General features: G+C 39.8%; 4 protein-coding genes across 21 annotated transcripts in view; 3 read left to right on the forward strand and 1 right to left on the reverse strand.

Annotated features, from left to right (window-relative positions):
• Nucleotides 1-10,613, forward strand: part of nfixa (nuclear factor I/Xa) — a 142,693-nt gene extending 132,080 nt beyond the window's left edge. For all 16 annotated transcript variants that reach the window (XM_077523158.1, XM_077523156.1, XM_077523153.1 and 13 more), the window contains one exon: nucleotides 4,546-10,613. In XM_077523158.1, the coding sequence (XP_077379284.1) occupies nucleotides 4,546-4,560 (15 nt within the window). In that variant the 3' untranslated portion in view covers nucleotides 4,561-10,613. The remainder of the gene's footprint in view (nucleotides 1-4,545) is intronic.
• A 1,743-nt stretch (nucleotides 10,614-12,356) lies between these two features.
• rnf11a (ring finger protein 11a) lies at nucleotides 12,357-15,583 on the forward strand. Its single transcript, XM_077525369.1, has 3 exons — nucleotides 12,357-12,724; nucleotides 13,587-13,759; nucleotides 13,845-15,583. Exons 1-3 carry the CDS (start codon nucleotides 12,626-12,628, stop codon nucleotides 14,014-14,016), a joined length of 444 nt encoding a protein of 147 aa, XP_077381495.1. The 5' UTR covers nucleotides 12,357-12,625; the 3' UTR covers nucleotides 14,017-15,583.
• Nucleotides 15,584-15,752: 169 nt separating this feature from the next.
• On the reverse strand, nucleotides 15,753-18,582 carry hmox1b (heme oxygenase 1b). Of its 2 annotated transcripts, none has more exons than XM_077525116.1 (5): nucleotides 18,426-18,582; nucleotides 18,194-18,308; nucleotides 17,897-18,112; nucleotides 17,550-17,822; nucleotides 15,753-16,786 (listed from the first exon to the last, which is right to left on the reverse strand). In XM_077525116.1, the coding sequence occupies exons 1-5, from the start codon at nucleotides 18,446-18,448 to the stop codon at nucleotides 16,619-16,621; spliced, it is 795 nt and encodes a 264-aa protein (XP_077381242.1). In that variant the 5' UTR covers nucleotides 18,449-18,582; the 3' UTR covers nucleotides 15,753-16,618. The 2 variants fall into 2 exon arrangements, with proteins under 2 accessions (XP_077381242.1, XP_077381243.1); XM_077525117.1 differs by having other exon boundaries at nucleotides 18,194-18,305; nucleotides 18,426-18,581.
• Nucleotides 18,583-20,399: 1,817 nt separating this feature from the next.
• Nucleotides 20,400-21,955, forward strand: hmgxb4b (HMG box domain containing 4b). 2 transcript variants are annotated; one of them, XR_013284047.1, is made up of 5 exons: nucleotides 20,400-20,720; nucleotides 21,043-21,333; nucleotides 21,412-21,481; nucleotides 21,569-21,691; nucleotides 21,770-21,955. XR_013284047.1 is itself a non-coding variant. In XM_077525118.1 (4 exons), exons 1-4 carry the CDS (start codon nucleotides 20,658-20,660, stop codon nucleotides 21,812-21,814), a joined length of 522 nt encoding a protein of 173 aa, XP_077381244.1. In that variant the 5' UTR covers nucleotides 20,400-20,657; the 3' UTR covers nucleotides 21,815-21,955. The 2 variants fall into 2 exon arrangements, 1 of the variants encoding a protein (XP_077381244.1); XM_077525118.1 differs by lacking the exon at nucleotides 21,412-21,481.
• Nucleotides 21,956-22,321: the final 366 nt, after the last annotated feature.

The raw sequence follows: 22,321 nt of genomic DNA on the forward strand, positions 1-22,321 counted from the left end.
GGTCACTTGTAAGTCCGGGTAGCTCTCTCCCTGTCACAATATGTTAGTTGAGTAGATAGATAAAGAAATTAATTATTTGGAATAAACAAATGCAAATTTTCGGGCCAATTAATGCAATTAATGTCCATCTGTACACTTGATGATCACAAGTGTTTTGGAAATCACTGCTCGAGGGTGCAGCCCCTGAATCGGACCACATCTAACTCACGGTCAACATGATCCGTTTTTGTGCTGCTTTCAGTCAGTCACCTCAAAGATTGCAGCATATAGTTGTTGTGAACTGGAATGGAATTGTGTGTGATTTGTCCAAAGATCTGAACGTTCTCATTTCACCAGCTTCGCTTTGATGTGAATGAGTTCATAGCACTTTTGCCGAGCCGAATGATTAGCTCAGACACGGCGCTTGTTTGAATTGACATCATAGCTTTCCACATCCAAGACATTGCTGTGAAATGCCCGCAGGGTTGTGTTCTAATGGGCTTGATATTGGTCAGCGGCCACCTACATTGATGCGCGTCGTGCTCGTACGAAGGCCTCAAGTTTCAGTACCAGTTTACAGTTTCTGTTCCGACGGTAGCTTCCCTGCCGTGAATGTAAACAGCGGCAGTTAGCTCGAGCCGGACCCGTGTTGATTTATCTCCACAAGGCCCCACAGTGTGTATTAGAGCAGCGTGTGAGGCCACTAGCGCACTCCATTGTGGTTTTCGTCTTGGCTGCGCTCTGCCGCTGGGCTGCAGTGTCTTGGGCCTCCTCCATCACCAACACAACTTTTCTCATTAGGGGCTAACCGCACCTGCCTGCAGCCAACTCCACTCTGCCGTCCTCCCTACGCACACATGGAAGCAATCTGCACCCCCCCTCCCGCACCCGGCTCCCCGGCCCCTCCCTCGGCTTTTCCCCTCCTGCTGCTCCCTCCCCGTGTTTTCCGGCTCCCCACCTGCACCGCTCTTCCACAGATGCAGCCCCTGGCACAGAGGGGACATTCAAGCCCCGTCCAAATGTGTCTGAGCATGCATCGAACACACGCATGAACAAGTAACCCCGTGCCAAAACTCTTGCCCCTTCGTTTTCCCCCTCCTGACGACAGCTTGCATCTGTTCCCGAGATCTTATTATCCTCTACATTCGCTTACCCAACGTTTGAAAAATAAAATAATCTCCACTCGAGCACATTTTCACCACAGCCCAAGTGTTCGTATCAAGTGGTCCTGAGCTTCGTAGTCCTAACAAGACAACTTAGCTTTGTACAGCTGTGTTGTACGATTCTGGTCAAAATGCTAATCGTGATTATTCTGATCAATATTGTAATCTCAAATCAATTATATCACGTTAGGGAAAACGTCTGTAATTTTTATTGCACTACTTTCAACAAGAGTGCAAACTAAAACTTTCAAATAAATTATTATTTTAGAATAAATGACAGATAATAGAAAAAATAAATACAATTACCCCCCAAAAAAAAATAATTTACCAAGGGTAACTGAATAAATATGCTCATCTTGTCACTTTCTCTGAAACAAACAAAGACATCAGATGTTGATCTCTTAAATTAATTGTTGCAGCCAAAATTGTTATTATAATTCAAATTTGAATTGTTGTGTAGCCCGAGTGCATGTGGCTCAAATTTGGTGGCAACCGAGAGGGTCGACTTCGAACCAAAATGGCGGACTTCCTGTGGCCTTTCAGTAGAGTAACACCAATTTTTTTTTTTTTTTTTTTTTTTTGGGGGGGGGGTCCCCCATAGCTAGTACTGATATTGATTAATAGTAGTCAAAAGGCCGATAACATATTTGGAGACAATATTTATTTTTACCAGAAGGAAAATGTTGACTTTTTTTTTTTTTTTTTTTTTTTAAGTATCAGCTCCAAGGCTTAACTTTTATTAAATTATTTTTAAGCATACTTTTATTGAAAATATATTTAAAATGTAAGTTTATTTATTTATTTATTTATTTATTTATCCAAGTCAATATACATTCTTGTATTAAAATTCTAACATAAGGGTCAGGGACCCTTCCAGGGTCATTAAAATGTATTTAAGAAATTCATAGAAACCAAAAGTTCCCTTTTGTTTTTAGGAAATATAGTTTTCCAAAATTCCAAAATATCTAAAATTTGTGCTTAACTGAGTTTTAATAAAAAAAATAAAAAAAATAAAACTGAAGGTGCACTTTTAAATTCATCTATTGTTGACTGTCTGATTCTTCTGATTTGTCAAAATGCGGAATGAGAATCGGCCCGGATTTGTTCGAGAACAGCAAAAAGTAAAACATAAAACATTGTAAATGTGCATTCAAAAGATTTGAGAAAGTTTCAAGTTTATATGTATATTGCATTTTAGGCTCATCTTGTAATTTCTCTCAAAAGTGTACTATTCCTAACTTTTTGTCAATTCTGTCTGCTCACTGGTCCACCCCAAGGCCGAGTCAGGGTTAATAAAAAAAATAAAAAATAAGCGGTCTGAGGAGCTCTCTGGTGGTGAGATGTGAGCGGTGCAGGCAGAGCAATGTCAGAGGAGAGGAGGGAGGCCAAAAAAAAAAAAAAAAAAAAAAAAGGCCAGGGCAGGACAGAACACTAGGGGGAGAAAAAAAAGAGCAAGGGAGTTAGTTGAAGCTCACTGCACTCCACAGTCACGTCCCGGCTGTCTGGTTGCTGCTGGCAACCAGACATGATGTCATAGGCTGTTGGACTTGGACGAGCGAGGGGGGGCCTGGGGTCACTTTCCTCTGCCAAGGATTACACGGGGAGGCTGATTACATGGAGAGGAAGAGAGTAGGGGGGTTAATGGACACGCAAGCCAGGAGGGGGAATCGGCTACAGACGCGAAAGAATAAGGGTGTGCGCGAAGAAGAGGAAGAGAAGACTGGTGAAACTTTGGAGGGGTTCGAGCACAACTGTGTGACAACACGGCGCACTGACTTGCGGCGCTTCCCCGGGTCGAGCCCTGTGGAATGTGAGCAGAAGCCAAGATGCATCGGCCTGTGCCAAAACTTTCTCTGAGAGGAGTTTTCACCCCAGTGCTGTTGAATAATACCACAAAACTTTTTATCAGCAGTCTGAAATTGGATCCACTTTTCAGTACAATACAAGAATTGCTGGCTATTTATAACTGTGAACCCGCACAAGTGTTTTTAATGACAAAAGGCCTCGAGTCAGCCCTTTTTAAAACACCAAGTTGACATTATTACTTTTTTTTTTTTTACATTGTGTAGTAGACTACAGCTGAGCTCAACAACTATTAAAAACAGACATCAGACAGTGCCACCTTGTGATAAAAAAAAATAATAAAAAAAATCGCAGTGATGCTGTTGCAGTAGTGCATGTGGAAAATATGACTTAAAACTGGCAGATGGCAGAAAAATTAAAACGTAAACATAATGTATATCATTTTTAATGTTATTATTATAGCTAATGTATTTATAATTATTTAACAAAATACATAAATTGAAATATATAGATTTTGAATAAATGCATTTAAACTAACCAATTTTAGAAAGAGAAAAAACAGCTACATTGATGCAGAAAAACTTTATAGGACTCTTGATAATATGTGTTATATCTACAGGACTGTCTCAGAAAATTAGAATATTGTGATAAAGTCTGTTATTTTCTGTAATGCAATTAAATAAGCAAAAATGCCATACATTCTGGATTCATTACAACTCAACTGAAATATTGCAAGCCTTTTATTATTTTAATATTGCTGATTATAGCTTTTTTTTTTTTTTTTTTTTTTTTACTTGGTTTGAGGAAATATTATAATATTTTGAGATAGGATACTTGAGTTTTTTAAGCTGTAAGCCATAATCAGCAATATTAAAATAATAAAAGGCTTGCAATATTTCAGTTGATTTGTAATGAATCCAGAATGTATGACATTTTGGGGGTTTTTTTTAATTGCATTACAGAAAATAAAGAATTTTATCGCAATATTCTAATTTTCTGAGACAGCCCTGTACATATATGGACACCATAATTTGTCCACAAGGCCTGATTGTTTCATATTTGGAAATGTCTGTTTTCAGTTAATCCATCAGACAAACTGGCACTGTAAAAAAAATAATAATAATAATAATAATATTTTTTAAAAAAGGTAACAGTTGAACACTCTAAACGATCATATAATAAGTTAACCACTGAATGAAGAATAAAATTAAATTTAACTGACTTTCTGGTCTACGTTACTTTTTTTTTTTTTTTTTTTTTTTTTTAATTATTGTCCACTTTGTCCAGGACAGAGACTTTTGCACCAAATCACACATCTATTCTAGTTCCTCTTTTTTTTTTTTTTGCCATCACTTTGACGCCATTGCAGCAACGCAAAAACAAAACAATAATGAAGTCACCCATTGATATGCTCTCTCAACTGAAATATTTCATGACACCAGGTTTGAGAACATTTCTACTGAGTTTTAGTACAACTGTAACATGTTTGAAATTGAAATATTTCAAATTAAAACTGTTCAAATTTGGAGTAAATACTGTAGCTTTCCTTCCTACCAGCGAGACGACTCATGACTAATTGTTTGCCTTTTCTCCTCCACAGTCCTGGTTCCTCTGACATGGTCTCGACGAATCAACAGCTAAAATGGTGTCATGAAAATTGGAGAAGAAAAAATGATCTAGAGCAGACTGCTGGCACTAAAAAAAAAAAAAAAGGTTTCTCTCTGGCCCACCTTGTACAAAGTACGACTACAGAACCCCCCACATGGCCCTGCCCCCGCCCCACGTGGCCACTCCCATCCAACCCAATTTGAACTGGAACGTTCGTATCCTCCCCCTCGCCCCTCCCCTCGGAAATGCAGGAGGCCTCCATGAGATGGAGTGGACAGACTCGGAAACGCCAGGCGGAAGACGAGGAACTGTCGCACGCTCATCAAGGAAATGTTGGACAGGAAACACAAATATGGCAACCTGGCTATTGACCAATTTTTACATTTGTGGTTTCTTTTAGTTTTTTTCTTTTCTAAATCACTTTTTTTTTTCTTTTTTCTTTTTTTTATCATTTTGTCATCTCCACCATGAAACTCCACACATTGGCCCGGGAGGTTAAAAAAACAAAATGGCAGTCAGTGATCGCCACCTAAATTGCACGTTGTGATCTGAAAGATCCCGGCGACGCCCACCTTGATGACCACACATGCAGCCACATCCCTGCGCCCGCCCCCACCTTCTCACGCACTCTCATTCGCTCAGCCCTGAAGACCCATTGATATGCGATTGGCCAATCCGGTGACGCCATCAGATGGTGTGACATATATGCACTAAGTGGCTGGTCTTTTTTTGTTTGTTTGTTTGTTTGTTTACCTGTCCTATAATCAGGGCTCCTTATTTTTTTTATTTTTTTTTTATTTTTTTAGCGGGGAGGAGAAGAAACGTTCGCCAGTTGAAAGCGTTTGAAAACACTAAAGGCTGCATGTGCTCTTTCATCCCCTCACCTATGCACTATTAATTCTCATTTGGGATGAACAGAATTGCACATGGACGGCCACGAGGGCGATGAGGGAGGCCGAAGAGGGTTCGCAGAGATGTGGCTGGTGTGGTCGAGTTTAACCCCTCACGTGCACCACATACACACAACCATGTACACGCACACACATTTGCAACCATCTTCCCGAAAATAGTCTGTCACACAGCAACTCTTCTTTTTATCCGAATTAGGGATGGGCACAATAAATTGATTAATTGAAGCTTTTGAGGCAAAATGTAGTGAACTACTTACCTGGCTGGCAACTACAGTGATCCACAATATAGAAAGAACACATTTAACTTATTTGCTCTCCAAAACATATAAATACGTTCTATTTTAAATGTTTTAATGTCCCAAAGACGTATTTATACGTGTTTTTTTTTTAGCGTATACAGAAGACTTCGATGCAACCTCTCTACTGTAGAGAACGGTTGAAGCAATAGTAGATATTACAAAAACGGCCAGCAGGTGGCAGCAGTGTATAAGAGCTCAACCAGGGCCACGTTGAAAACAAGCTGTATCCCGACAATTCTAATCAGATTTGTGAATAATGATGAAACTTAGCTATACAAAAGGCATTGGTGCAGCCCCTGACCTGAAGAGGTCGCTTAAAGCAACGGTAGTTATTACAAAAAACGGCCAGCAGGTGGCAGCAGAGTATAAGAGATCAGCCAGGGCCATATTGCAAAAAGCTCTTTTCCCCATTGTTTTCAAAAAGTTTGTAAATAATGATGAAATGTAGCTATATTCTAATGCTAATTTCTGCAAAACGGAAACAGACAGAAATATAGTTTTTTTTCCTGATGAAAGAAGAGACTCTAAACTTTATTTTGGTAGGTTCCATGTTTTTATAGCAATAGAACACAAGGACTTGCCAATTCAGTCCAAATCCAGTAAAACAGCCGGGAGCGAGGGGAAGGGGGTTGCTTCATTGAAAATGGCTGGGAGTGAATGAGTTAAACTCAAAACACCCTTCAACTTGTTTTTTGAAAGTATTCCTTGACTGTTCTTGCTGGCACAGTTAATGCAAGGCAAGGCAGCTAAGTAAAGAGTAAAGAAATAAATAGTAGCTTACTAAAATTACTGAACGAATGCACAATGCATAAAAATTTGTTTGGGGATTTTTTTTTTTTTTTTAAATAAACATAGCTACGGGGGTAGAATTATTTATTTTTTTTAATTGAGTTTAAATTTATTTTACACTTTGTTAGCAGCTTATTCTATTTGTGTGCAGCACAACGGCTAAATGCTGCTTCACCGTGTTTGCTTTGAACTCTGGCTGCAGAGTTTTACTGTGTTTATAATCAATTGGCATTTCTTGCATGTATTCAGGAGCTAAATTAAGAGACACCAACCATATAACGGGAACACTGTAGTTTGCTGTGTAAGGAAGTAGAATATTTGAAACGAGGCTAAAGTACATCCATGCTTGACACAACTTTTCTATCCTATCTTAAAATTAATTTTAAATTCAATTTAGTTCAAGGAAAAGTAGTTCGACGCCCATCCCTGTTCAAAATGTATTTTATTTTACAGGAAGTTGCACACACACAGCATGAGCTTCATATTATTAGCTTTCATTTAGCTTGTAGGTTTTTTTTTTTTTTTTTCTTGTGTTCTCTTTTTTTGGCAGATTTTTATTTTCTTTTTGGTTTTTGTTCATCTTGGATTGTTTTGCATGATGTCATAACACTTTTTTTTCCCGCCGTAGTTGTTATAGAGCACGCTTCGGACCAGGCCCGGATTTCAGTGAGTAGATGTCAACTAAACAGTGAAAATTTTCAAAATCTCTCGCGCGTCAGGACAGCACGGTAACACCAGCTCATCACACACAATCCCCTGCGTTGCTTCACCCCATAGTCCAGGCAAAGGAACACATACACACACACACACACACACACACATGAACACTAACACCTGTCATATATTGATAAAGGGAAGCCATTCTATTTGGTTCTCCAAAATGCCTTTGTTGATATTTTTCATTCATTTGAGATTTGTCCAAATTGACATGTCGTTACATGTAAACTGTTCATGTAAAGAATTAGCATCGTGACACAATCCAACATCAAAAAATAACTGGACTGCCTTGCTGTTGGTTCTGTTTTCCAGGGATAGCAAAGACCGAGATAGCTAACATTAGCGCTACAGTATATCACAACTATGAAAGTGCCTCTGTACTCCCTTCATGCAATTAGTATTCAACTTCAGGTTCATTTCTGGCATGTGAGCAAATGCTCAAGGCTAAGAACATTTTTGGCCTCCACCAGGGTTTCCCAATTCAGCACAAGAATTGCATTTAGGACTGTTGAATATTTAATCTAGTACTGAGATAAAATTTCATTTTGAATTCTAGTGTGTAACAAAGCCACTTTTGTTTCATGATTGCTGTTTATTAAACAATTGTTTATTTGGGTTTGTTTGGCAATTAAAAAACAAACTTGCCAACCTTTGAGTTACTGGTTTGTTTTGAAAGTAAAAGCAGATGTGTTCGCTACTTCTCAATGAATCAATGAAATTGACACTTCTAATTGCATTCAAGTAACATAAATGAATGATAAAGAACGAAACAACAACCCCGAATCAAGAAATTGTGCCTGATTGATGATCTAGAAGAGCATCATCCTTTTATTCTGAAGATAAAATCCCACCCCACAATTTGGGAAACCCTGGCCTGGACGCATCTTTGAGAAGGCTGCAAACATGCTTTTGTAAAGACAGACAGAGAGAGATGTTATACATATATATTTATGATCTACGCATGCTCCTTTTTACTCCGCGATCTGGTGGGCAGTCTAGTTATTTTCTGACGCCTCCCTTCCCAGAACGACACCACCTCACCTTCCCTTTGCAGTCCGAAACCCCAAACGACACCACACACATGTGCAGCAGCGCAGCGTTCTAATACCTTAGATAAACATGTCAACAAATTTTGACTGTAGGATTGAAGAAGAAGAAAAAAAAAGTGTTGTTTTTTTTTTTTTTTTGATGGAAAGTATTATTATTGAGAATTATGTGTCGATTGAGCCACGTGCAATGCATTGGGTAGATCATTGTGTTTGTCTGTTAGAGATTTTTAAGAAAGCTACAAGAAAAGAGAAAAAAAAATGTATTTGTCGCAAGTCCATAAGCTCCGGGACTCTAAACTTAGAGGGCCATGATGAAAAAAAAAAAAAAAAAAAAATCCTAGTCTTTGTAAGTCGGGGGTTTTGTTTTTATTTCCTTTTGTCTCTCTTTTTGTTTTTTAATGTTTCTGTGTAATCATTTGTTTATATAAAAAAATGCGGGAGGGCTGAAGGAAAACAAATTACACAACTTCTCTATCATCAAGTGAAAACTGGTGCTCCTTAAACACTATCAATTCCATTCACAACTATTAGAAACGAATGGTCATGAACAAAAAAACAAAAAACAAAAAAAAGCAGCATTACTCCTCTTCTATCGCTCTCTCTCTCTCTCTCTCTCTCTCTCTCTCTCTCTCTCTCTCTCTCTCTCTCTCTCTCACTATTTGTATTCTTCTTCTATTGAGTGGGGGGAGAGGTTCCTGATCCCCAAAAATTGACTGTCAAGTCAAGAAAGCCAGGCAACTTTTTACCCGAGCGCTGCCTAGAACTCACCAGCAGAAACCCCCAAATATTGGCCTAAATCCAAAAAGAGGCGACGGCGAAAAGTAGAACGCGGCCGAACAAACGCAACGAGAACGTTTGGTCCTTGGGCAGCGATGTGAGCCTCTCCCCTGTTGGCCCCTCCAACCCCCACCCTCCTCTGTAAATGACTCTTCTAGTGCTTGTGCTGTAGTGTATAGTTTCCCAGCAGTTAAAGGTTGTCCCTTAAAAGTGCCTTTTGTTCACAGACTCCATTTTGTAATCCAATTTTTTTTTTTTCGTTAGCTGGTTATCCCTGAGTGCCGCGCTCGAGCACAACTGTACCCTTTCAAAACGAACCATGATCGTCCCTCCCTTCTCTTCCTTGTCTCCATGCTGAAATCTGCATAAGGTGTCAATTAGTTCTTTCTTGATAAATGATGGCAAAAAAAAAGTGTCATTGTTCCGCTGTTGCTTTTTCACCCCTCCCCACCCCCGTCTCCACTGTCTATTTTTCTCTTCGACACTCGAGTAGTATGTAACTGTGTGTCTGTCACTCTCACTCACTGGCTCGCTCTCTCCCGCTGAAGGGCGGGACCTAAAAAAAATATATATATTACTGAGAAACTTTTTTTTGTCTGAGCAGAATGCAGTTAGCTCACATGTTATTCTTGTCTGTATGCTTCATAGTGTATCTCGCCATACCCATCACTTCTGCTTCTCCATTCAACAGCTAATGTACGTGAACAAATGACGCTGACGGGCTTTTGGGGGTGTCTTTGGGTGGGTTTTTTAGGAAAGGATGTGAGTGGGTTTGGAGGGGGGTTTCGGGGATGGAGAAAGCTGAATTAACCGCTTGGGGATATTGGAACAGGGGCTGCTCGGACTAGGATAAGAGTTTGCTCTTTTGTTTTGGTTATTTATTGTTTGGCTTTGTTTTACTTCCCCTTTTTTGTTTTATCATAATTTGGATTTTTTTGTTTTTTGTTTTTTAAATATTTGCTTATCAGGGTATGCTGTGTTTAAAAGCTCTTTGAGGACAGGAAGCCTTGGACTTAAAATTAAAGCTACAAGCACCTTATTGCCGGACTTATCCTGCATGAGGTTGAAGGGAAGGGGGTGGGGCTTGCATTTTTACAACCATTTTTTCCACAAAGGAATCTCTGCTAAGTATTATCGTTAATGGCGGGTTTTACACAGTAAAACTCTCAGCAGTATTAACTACTTAAAACACACCGGCCGGCTGTTCCCCCACTATTTGTCCCCTTCTGCCTAACCTCATGCTGGACAGCTCCAGGTCTGTGTTCTCTCGTTTAGTTTGTTTTCTTAAGCGTGTATGGTTACTGGTGTACTAGGCAGCAGTCCCCCCCACCACCGCCACCAACCTCCCTTTAGTCCCAGCTCTTCTGCGCCTCTGTCTACGCACCACTTCTTTGTGAGAACACCCCCAGAGCTCTAGGTGAAATGCATGTGTTAATTACAGTTTCTTTTCCATAAGAAGAAAAACGCAGTTTGTGAAGAGCAGCACCTGATTGAATAAAAAGGATGTTCTTGACTGTATCAGTGCCTGTCGTGTGTGTTTATTTCTAGTACAGCTTTATTGAAACACTTTAGACAACCAAATGTCAATTATGAGCATGCATCTCGCCTCTACCAACATGGCCGCCACATAGGAACACTGGTTGGCTGGCCTGCTACAGCATGCTGGCATATCTGTGGATCGCTACCTGCACCACTCACTTCCTTAGTCACATGTCGCTCTCGCATACAGGCCCACAGATAGACAGAAGCGAAAACTAGATAGATACCCGGCATATGTCTACGCACTGTAACAGCCTGTCTAACCGACATTACTATGTGGCGGCCATTTTGAGAGGGACAGAGTTCCCATCAAAAATGTGCGTTGACATTGAAATTCAGTCATTTTTTAACTGATTTTCATGCAGCTGACTTTTTGTCAATGCCAAAACCTGTGCTAACAATACAGAAGTAGGTGTGGGTACAAATTCAATGTCCCCTTGTAATTCAATTGATTTTTAAAGAGCTTTATTTGCACACAGAAATATCAATACAAAACAGAATAATAATTATCCAAAGAAATTTCAACAATACAGTGCAAGAGTTCAAACAAACAAAGCACAACCATGAACGTTGAGAAGTTCCACCGATGACCAAAAGCTAAGAGCGTGCCAAGGAAGAGCACCGCTCCTGTCCAAAGTTCTTCTCCTTCTGAGAATGCAGAGAATTTGTTTGATTACAGTTTTACCATCAGTAGCAGAAAGTCTGATAGATAGACAAGGTAGGCTACATCTGTACTTCCACAGTTTCGTACATCCATCCATTTTCTTGACTGCTTATTCCTCACAAGGGTCGCGGGGGGTGCCGGAGCCTATCTCAGTTGGCTTTGGGCAGTAGGCGGGATACACCCTGGACTGGTTGCCAGCCAATCGCAGCAGTTTCGTACAGGTAACATCAATAGCTAACTGAAACAGTTCTCTTTATTGGACCACGTCTATATCAAGTATGTAATGAATATTAATATTTAGACAGATAATTTGCATGACTGCCCAAACTTCCTGAGCTCTGTAACAGACGACTAATAAATATCGTCTCATCCTCTATATACAATGGATCATCAGGCATTCCTTTGTTTTGACACAACAGCTCCATAATACAATAGCCCTAGTTGAGAGTCTGTACGTCTATGATCTCCTCTGATATATCACCCCGCAAACCTCTTCAATTCATTGATCATGATTTACAAATATATCATATGGGCCACAATATCTGGCGTCAGTTATCTTTTTAAATATCATTTTGCATGTTAAACCATTCCAATCAATTTTTTTTAATGATTCATATTGTGCAACAACATCTCCCAAAATTAATTTATAATCAGAACCGTGTCTGGCTCTTTCTCTCCTCTTTCACCAACACAGGATGTATTCCTGGAGATAGTAGCATTATCATTTAAAAAAAAATAAAAATTTAATGATGGAAATTTATAGTCTGGACTGGAACCCAGCTCTCTGCCTCCCAGACTTCCAAACTTCCCTGGACCCTGGCGCCTTTGCCCTTCCTAGCTTAGCATCGCCGAAGGCACGCAGCTCAAAAGGGGCGTGTTGTAAGTACCCCAGTCGGTTATTAAAGTGTATAACTTTATTTTCTGTTCTTATCGGTGTATATTTTGCATTTTCTTTTGTGTGTTAATGTGGTAAATGACATTGCCTAAAAGCTTTAAATTGCAAAATGTATATTTTTAGTCATGACGAGTCGCTCCTTCACCATGCGGAAGTAGCCAAAACTCCCAAACGAGACTTCCGGTATACATTTTGTAAACACAAGAATTTAGGGCACGAAAATAACTCGACGGAGCTTTTCAAATCCGTGTCACCAGCTGGATTTTTGTTGGTTGGGAAAACAACACGGAGAGTTTATTTCGTGACGCGACATCGAATTTCGGCTACACTTTTTTTTTTTTTTTTTTAAAGACGCCTTAGAAAAGCGAAAACAAGCTAGCCGCGGCGTCGAGTTCCCCGTGTGTGCGTGTCGCTCATGCTGCTGTCACTTCAATGGGGAACTGCCTGTTTTCTCAAGGAGCGGATGATCTGTCTCTGCTGAACGAGTCTGAGGCGGGCAGTCTGCCGGGAGAGCCGCCACCGCCCTACCAGGTGACCCGGGCCGGCCACACACCGACCTACATGTCCGACACCATAGCCTACTTTAGCTGGAGCTTCATCACCCAACCACCTACCCAGGATTTAACCTTAAGTAGATAATTATTATAATAGGCACACAGTCTAAAGAAATCCTACCTGATGCCGTTTTTTTTTTTTTTTTTGCTTCATATAATACAAACGTAACGTTTGATTGACACATTGTCAGAGAGGTATTCATATACTCCAATACATAACTCATGCTAACACTGTATGATTGTCGTTTTGTTTTTGTTTTTTTGTTTTTTTAATGGTTATAGTAGAACCTGCATAAAATGTCTTAAATCCACTTTTCTAAAGTACATGAGAAGTAATGCAAAGCAAGGCAGCTTTATTTATGTATCACATTTCATACACAAGATAACTAATTGTGCTGCAAATAATCAAAAGTACATTTAAAATCTTTACAAACAGAAGTATTAAAGACATTTTAAAGCAAAGTAAAGAAATAAAAAGTAGCTCACTAAAATAGTAAAAGAACAAGCAGTGCCAAAAGATTTTAAAAATGCTTTGAAAAAGCTTAACCATAGGTACAGGAAAAATTATATTTTTTAACTTCAATTTAAATGTATTGAGGCTCATTTCACTTCTGTTGGTCGCTAATTTAATTTGCATTCAGCATAAGAGGTAAATGCTGCTTCGCCGTGTTTGCTTCAAACTCTGAGCTCCACTAATTGACCCGAGTCTGCAGACCTCAAAGTCCTCCTGGCTTTACATTGATGTGGCATTGTGGACCTCCGTGTAGAAAACGCATACAGTAGGCTGACTTGACTTTTTTTTTATTTATTTATTTTTTATTTTTTTGTCGACTTTCCAGGAGCGCTCACAGGCCGTCCCCGTGTACCATCCCACACCCGGAGAAAGTCGCTTGGCCAGCCAGCTGAGCGAGGAGGAGCAGGTGCGCATCGCCCAGCGTATCGGCCTCATCCATCACCTGCCCAGAGGCATCTTTGATCCGGGCTCGGACCCCTCAGACCGCAAAGTCAAAGAGTTGAGTTGCGAATATGATACATTGGGCTTTTGGGGGATTTGGCCTGAGGGTTTTGTGTTCCCAACATTTTGCATCTTTTTGCAGGTGTGTGATCTGCATGATGGACTTCGAGTACGGCGACCCCATCCGGTTCCTGCCGTGTCTGCACATTTACCACTTGGACTGCATCGACGCCTGGCTCATGCGCTCCTTCACCTGCCCGTCCTGCATGGAGCCCGTGGACGCCGCGCTGCTCGCCACCTACGAATCTAATTGAGCCGTCCCCACTCCCCCCTGCCCTCAAGTAACCCCCAGGCCCGCCTCCAAGTAACCGCACCTTGTTAGCCCAAACTGTCCTAGCTGCTGTTCAAGTAGTCCAGCCCACATGGCTTTGGGCTCATGTTCTTCAATTGCGTACACGTGTCGAAACTGTACGTTAGTTATTGCTCGGGTCTGATTGGTTGTTTTGTTTTGTTTTCTTCAACGGGACAGTGTGCCATATTGAACGAGATGAAAGAAATCGATACACGTAGCAACACAATTCCTATAATTCATTTCATTTTTATATAGCCTCAAATATATATTTATATTTTAGATTTAGTTTTTATGGCAGCGAGGTGTCACAAATGTCACTGAAGTGTCTTTGTAATGTGCAATATCGACTGATAGACTGCAGGTGCAATAGACAATATGATTTAATACTCAACAAGAATAGATATTTTGTTTATTTCGCCCGCAGAATGAATGAATGAATTCTTCATGTACTATTAGGAAAGTGTTGGAATCACTTACTTTTTCTTTATAGCCTGCAGAGTTGCAGACCATCCTATGACTTTGTCAAGAGCACGATAAAATAATAATTATTATATGGCACCATTTCACCGTTTAAATATATGAAGAAGTATTAGGACCACTCGCAAACATTATTTTGATCTGTTTTTTCTTTCAATATGACATTTTTCTCATAATTTGTTTTGACTACTTTAATTCTGAATATTCTAACTTTATTATCATAATATTTGATTGGTAAATACAAAATGTTACAACTTTTGTTGGAATATTTAATTTCCCCCACATCAAAAACACAAATTCCTTTTTGAAGTTAATGTGATTTTTTTTTCTGAATATTCCGACGTAATCCTCACAGCATTACAACTTTGTCAAATTATTTTTATATACCAAAAGACAGCAAATTTCAACTTTATTCAAGTGTATTATTTTCAATTTGGTCTGATACTTCTTTATATAAAGATATTTGGGGTGCGTTGGTTTATTTTGATAGGCTCCAGCACCCCCCACGACCCTTGTGAGAAGCAAGTGGTTCAGAAAATGGATGGATAGTTTATTTTGAAAATGTTTAGTTATTTTTTTCTAATGTAAATCTTCAGATGTTTTCTTCTAGAGGGCTATGAGTTGAGTGTGTCTATGTGTTTTTAAATTATGTTTGATTGGTTTGATGGCCTTCATACTGCAAGTGATACATTTCCACCAAGCTCGTTTGTTTGCTCGTTGCCATCAGTAAGTTGAATGTATCAATTGACATCAAACAAGTGACATGTTTTCATTTCGCCCAGCTGCTGTGCCTTGTTAGATTGAAGCAAGTGTAGATTCTTGTGAAGTACAATCATGTTGAGGTGTTCTTCCAAGTCATCGTTGTCCACCAGGGGGAGCCAGACACCAGCACACTTTTTTTTTTTTTCCTCATTTGTGTCACTATTAGTTTGTTTCTTCCCCATCCTACTGCCTGCTGCTGCTTGGTCATATGTGTTAATTTATGTGCAATCCACGAATGTGTAGGAAAAATTATCTAACCATCATTAAAGATAGTAATTCATTTCAAACAACTGTATTGTCATATCTTTGGTTTCTAATATATACATGACCAATGACTGAACCGGTTAAAGATGTAGATTAGATTTAGTAAACTGCTGCCAAAACATGAACAAAAATGTCAATCAGCTGGACTCCAAATGTCTGCAGAGGGCCAACATAAAGTTACTCACAAATGTAAACTGCTATTTACAACAAAGCATTTTATTATTAAAAAGGTAATGTTTAAATAAAAGACAGCAACAGTCCTCTATAAAAGAGTTACAGTTGAAAATACAAGTGCTTATATTACATTCAAATCAAACATAACTACAGTTTAGCATTTAGAATAATATTACAGTAAAATATTAATAGTTCAAAGGAACTGAAACTCAACTGAATGTGGAAGTGGTCTCATTTTGATTTTAAGTCTTTAACCTGTACAATATAAATAAATGGCGCTCTGGATTCACTTCAAGAACTTTTTCCATAGTAATGAATGACACTCATTAGACCACTAAGAAGTGAAACAAGTTATCCTTCAAATTGACCTACAAAATCCAAAAACAAATTGATATATTACAATTGAAGTCCACTTTCTGGTCTATGACCACATCAGGAAAGGAACTCGGGCGTGTTCACATGAAGTCCGAGGACCAGTTTGTTTGACCCGTGGAAGGTGAACGCTTCAGATTCACTTCGCCGTATGTATGTCATTCCAAAGAAGGCAGCATCAGTTTGTTCACATGGCAATAATAGTCTGTAGCCTGAAAATACAGTTTTTGGACACACCAGGGGTAATGCTGTACAAGGGGAAATTAGCAAGTCTGAACAATTGGTAAGGACGTCACGAAATAAACTAAAAAGGTGGAGCTCAACACTGTTGTAGTGTTAAAGCGTTAACCTAATGCAAAGTGTTTCTTTGCAATAAGACATTACCAACTACTGGCCTGTCATGTATGTCAAAGCATTGCAATTCATTTTTGCAGGTCAAAAGAAAAATTTTTATGAGGTCGTTGTTATGGACTAAAGGTGTACCGTGACTTGATTCACATTATGTACATAAAGCCCTACGACATACAGATTCCCATGGTGACAACAGCCACGAAGATTCCGAGGAACATCCTGAAGAGTGGAGCGCCGAACACGGAGCTTTGTAAGACATTCTTGTATTTCACAACTTTGGAGTCTATCTGGTCTTCAGCCACACTTAGCATCTTCTGCACATCCTCAAAGACCTAAAACACAATCCATACAACACCCGTGAGATATACGTTGAAGGTGTACAGTCTTGCTTAGTCACAATGGGTACTATTCACACATTAGCCAATTTGTACTCAGTATGTTTAGGCTACTCACGCTAGTTAGCTGTACTAATAAATTCACAATCCCGTTTTGTTTGTTTTGTTTTTTTTAATGGCACCAAATGAGTCACTGTGTTTCCTATTACTTTATTGTCTTCCCAAGTAAACACATAAAGCTGAGGTAATGTTTTACAAGCTATCGGTTAGCTAGATTGTGAAGCTAACTTAGCTTAGCTGTCTTTATGGGTTTGAGAGTGATTATAAGTTATATGTTGTAGTTATTATGTGGTGGTGACTAGTAGGGACATTCACTTATACATATTCTGAATTAAATAAATTGAAATAAACTACAACATAAAAAAATCTAAATAAATAAAATAAACTTGTAAATAAAGATGATCCTAATTTCAAAGGGATGATAGACATGAAAGGATTGGTCATTATAAGTTAGATAATGTAACTGTTAAGGATTGTATCTTCTGAGTTGCAAACCTTCCAACTGTCACAGAATTTTGAAAATGTTCAATTATAAACAGGCAAGATTTGTCATGTTCCTCAATCCTGAGTAAAATCGAGCCTCGCAAATAGTCAGCCAAATAAACTTGCAAATAAACTTTAGCCAAGCAAGTCCTAATCTTGGTGACTTCTGACTTGTGACTGAAGTCCCCACCTCTGGACTCAAGCATTCATCTCCTACCTGGATGTTAAGCTCAAAGGCTGCGACGGCCTCCTCCAGAACGCCGTTCCTCTGCTCCTCGCTCAGCTCCAGGATGTTCATCCGGCTGCGGTAGAGCTGCTTGAACAAGTTGGGGCTGGACACGCCAGGAAAGGCGAAGAAGGACAAACCCTCGCCGCCCTTCAGACCCATGGACTTCTGAGCGATGCGGCCTAGGACCTGGCCACCAGACAGGTCGCCCAGGTAACGGGTGTAAGCGTGGGCCACCAGGAGCTCCGGGTTCTCCTTCCCAATCTAAAAACGAGAAATCAAACGTGAGCATCATCTTATCATGGAGGAGAATGAGAGGTCATCAGCATAAAATTGACCTCGCGGAGTCTGTCACAGTATCTTCTTGTGGCCGCGGGTACCACCATCCGCTCTTTCCAGTCCGGACCATAGAAGTACTCCAGGTCTTTCTCGATCGACTCCAGCCTGGCCAGCTCAGACGGGAAGTAAATGGGCTCCACGGCGGGGTGGTCACGATTCCTGTCCAGCTCCTCTTCCAAAGTCTGGTAGATCTCACGGAGGGAGCTGAGGAGAAGCTGAGGAAAGAAGATGAGAGAAGGTGGTGAGAAGATGTTCGTTACGTATGAATGAAGAGCAGAGTGTGAAATGTGCATTACTTTATACTGCGGCATGGTGACTTGTCCTTTTTGGAAGCTCAGCATTAATTCTGTGTTCTCTGCCCTCATGTGACTATCCATGGTCACCTTTTTGATTTGTTCTGACAGATCCCTGCTGGGGAGAATACGTTCATTATACGGTAAGTGTCTGATGAGCAAAACTAACAAATCAGCACATGCACAACTGCATTCAAATCTACTGGCTAGTTAGATAAATCAAATCAATTCTTACTTTTCTGCTCTTTGCGTCTCCATTGCGTTGCTCTTTCCTCAGTCAGTCTGTAAAGTCACTCACTTTTGATGCAATCCTCTCTGTCCAGCTCTTTCCATCTTGCTGTGCTTTTATACCCTCTTGCTCCTCTTCCCTCCCACTAGAAGAATGAAAACAGGAAGACAGCTCAGCACAAGGCTTAACATGATGCAGCAACTTGGGAGGGAGGAGCGAACAGTGGGAAAGTTGAGCAATAGCCTGGAATAACAGCGGGAGGAGGGCCGAGGGCTAACCATGACACGGCACCGGTGTTCCAACAGTTGGAAGACTAAACATGACAAAGGGATTCTGAGGAGAGGGGCAGGACCTGTTAGTCACACAGAAGGGAACAATCACATGACGACTGGGTGCACTTGATGTACAGCAGCACTTTGAACATCAGCTCATGGAGAAGTTGAACTTGTTGATTAATCACAGAAATGTTTTGCTTGGGAGGTTTTATTTTATTTGAGTAGCACGGTGAATGAGTCATTAACATATCTGCATCACAGTCAAGATGTCCCAAGTTTGAGTATGGAGTTTTATTTGGGTTTGTTTTATTTTGGCAACTTCAGTAATTTTGGGATAAATCATAATTATAATTTTTATTTATTTATTTATTGTTTTAGTTAAAGTTGTATAATTGGGGAATATCTAAATTTGCACATCCCCCCCCCCCCCCTTTCTTTTCTGTGCTGATTAAATAAGTCACAAGCTCACCATCCATCCATCCATCCATTTTCTTGACCGCTTATTCCTCACAAGGGTCGCGGGGGCTGCTGGGGCCTATCTCAGCTGGCTCTGGGCAGTAGGCGGGGGACACCCTGGACTGGTTGCCAGCCAATCGCAGGGCACACAGAGACGAACAACCATCACAAGCTCACCAGTTTAGTTCAATTACTACTTTCCTATTAGCCACGGCTTTGGTGCCATCTTGTGGCATCTTACAGCCCTATATTAGAGCACACACAAAAAACCACACAAGTAGATTAATTTGCAAATAAATACAAATATTGCAATTTTTTGTGCTCTCCACTCTAGTTATATGTCATTTGGGTTTTTAATCCCCTTAGTTTGGCAGACGAGGAAAAAAAGATATTGGGGGCGGCTGGCGGTTGATGGCAATATGTCACACAATATCAAAAGACGACAGGAAATGGCTTACACTGTTATGTTAAAACTGAAAACTCAAAATGTATGTGCAGCAAACCCCACTGAAGTACGTTAAGTCATGCGACATGTCCGTCCACTTTTATGTAATTGTGCCACTAAAGATTGCCGTCGACAGGCTGCTGTTCGTTATTTATTGACAAGCTTTGCTCAAACAACTGGCACTCTTTTACATAAAAAAAAGACAAACACGCACAAGGGTGACTCAATCCGAGCAGTCGCTCTTGTTTTTCAGACCGGGAGTGACTGACCTCGGATCAGCCTACAGAAAAGTGAGGCTCTCTCTACCATGAGTCAGCAAAAGTCGAACACTAACTAACTAACTAACTAACTGAATGAATAAATAAACAAACAGCGATTGTCGTTCAGTGTGTTTTTATTCAGGCATACATTGGGGTCTTTTGATCTTTTAATTTCGAATGAGTCAAATAAATAAATAAATAAATAAATAAATAAATAAATAAATGTGTTTTTATTCTGAAGACTATTTCTGTTTGTGTTAACATATTTATTTAATTTGACATGTATTTTTAGTTCCAACTCCGAGCGTTTCTTCTAGCGTTTCTTGTGTGTGTTTTTTTTTTGGGGGGGGGGGGGGGATGTTCATGATTGAATGGTACTGGTTCAATGTACAGAACTTTATTATTGTTTGTAAATGGAAAGTATTAAATAAAGTTTAAAAAAGGAGCTTACCCCCCCCCCCCAAAAAAAAGAAGAAGAAAAAAAGAAAAAGAAAAAACAGAAAAAAAAAAGTGTGTTTTTATTCAGGCACAAGCCAAGTGGGGCTAGGGCCCGATTTGTCTTCAGGCAAATTCGTTGGGTCAAAACTCTATAGTTTTAAAAATGACGCCAATTATTTGCCATTTGACTACTAAGACAAAATTGTTTGTTTTATTTTTTACCATTACATTATTGAGCACGTCTCTTCTTTCAGTTATATTTAATTGAACATAAATCTGATAAATTCCTGTACTATATTTCTATAACAGCTTGTTGTCCTAGGTGAATGAACCCAGAGGAGTTTACAAGGATTTCCACGTGAACATGAAGGATTGTAAAGAATCACAGCTGTGCGTGGAGGATGTTAACACCAGCAGGCCTTGCAAAGTAAGTTTGTGGTTTTGTGACAGGCTGTTTGAAAGCGCTATATAAATAAAGATTACTTGACTCTGTAACAACATGCTGTGTCGACATTTGGACTCCGTCCAAAAAGTCTCTTAAAATTTTAATAATTTATGTCAAAGGCAGATGGTAAACGGGCTTTTCTAATTGTATTCTCAATGTATTCTATGGGATAAAGTGTTGTGAAATTAGAGAAATAATATTGATCGACAAACTCGAGAGATTCCATTCTTGTATTCACGTTGTACACTAGAGGGCAGTATTGTTACTCTAATGCTACTTGGACCATTTTCACTTTTGTTCATAGGTTCTTTCTGCTCAGGAACTTGTAGTTTCTGTCAGGGAGTTTTCCATTGACAATCCCAACAAGGAAGAGTACAGGCCTTATCCCTTCATGGCTGATCCTAGTTCAGTGATGACCACACTGAGTCACGCTGTGGCCAGGCCCACAAATGACACAGTTGCATCTTCTGGATCAGCATTGGACACGATGGGATCTCCAAAGCCTGCCTGCTCTGACCCCATTTGTGCTGCTGCTCACCTACACCTGCTGGGAGAAGCCTTGTCCCTGATTGGACACATCCTTAAAGGGACAAACGTGAGTAGTGTAGCTAGCTACATCATGAAGGCAAACAATTTGTGCTTTCCTTCTCACTTGTGTGAGTCGCTGGTGAAGTGTGCCCGACTTCGGTGGAGGCAGTGTGGGTTCAGTTCAGACACACTGACTGCCTGCAGTATATATGATTGTGAGCTTCCTGAAACCTTCAACACGTTAACCGGTATAAAAACCAGACAGAATGCTCACCAGTCGCTTGTATGTTGTGTTTTCACAGAAATCTGTGTGTGTGTCCAGAAGCTTGATTCTTCTCTTGGACTCTCTGCTATGTGTGCTTGCTCCACTTATGTGCCTCACATCACATATACCAGAGCTGCATAGCTGCACAGAAAACATACTGGTGAGTGATATGCATCACATACTTATGGTACACATGCTCTTTCATAAAAGATTTTTATTTGAATTAATTGTTTTAAAGGCTTCAACTCTGGAAAACATCGCCTATATGATGCCAGGTTTTTGAATGAATCCATTGCTTCTTGTTTGTATGTAATGAATGACTCTCACTTTTTGCCCATTATTAGGTTACAAGAGTATTATTTTATGGGACAAATATTTGTTAGACACCTTTGTGTTAATTAAATTCACAATATTGATGCTTCAATTGCTTGAATATTGTATTGTTTTGTTTTTTAATGTGGAGATTTAAAAAGGAAGCACTGTGGAGTTGTGGTTGGCAGTCTAGTGATGGAGAAAACGAAGCTTTCTGAAGCAATTAATCAATATGAAGCAATGTGTCAAAATGGTTCAGTGTCATGAAGCATTTGCCACAAATCAGTGTAGTGACATCTACTGGACAAAAATATATTTCATTAACATTCAGTGAAAGGGCAAAGTGTCATGAAAAATTAAGACACTGTTGTGTCACTCAGTTTAAAATGCAAAAGTGAAATCCTTGTGCAACAGAAAACTGATTATGGTATTTTGATAAAATGCTTGCAACACTGGGACGGGGATTTGGGTGTTTCAC

The sequence above is a fragment of the Festucalex cinctus genome, chromosome 6 (genome assembly GCF_051991245.1).
Source record: "Festucalex cinctus isolate MCC-2025b chromosome 6, RoL_Fcin_1.0, whole genome shotgun sequence".
NCBI classification, from domain to species: domain Eukaryota; kingdom Metazoa; phylum Chordata; class Actinopteri; order Syngnathiformes; family Syngnathidae; genus Festucalex; species Festucalex cinctus.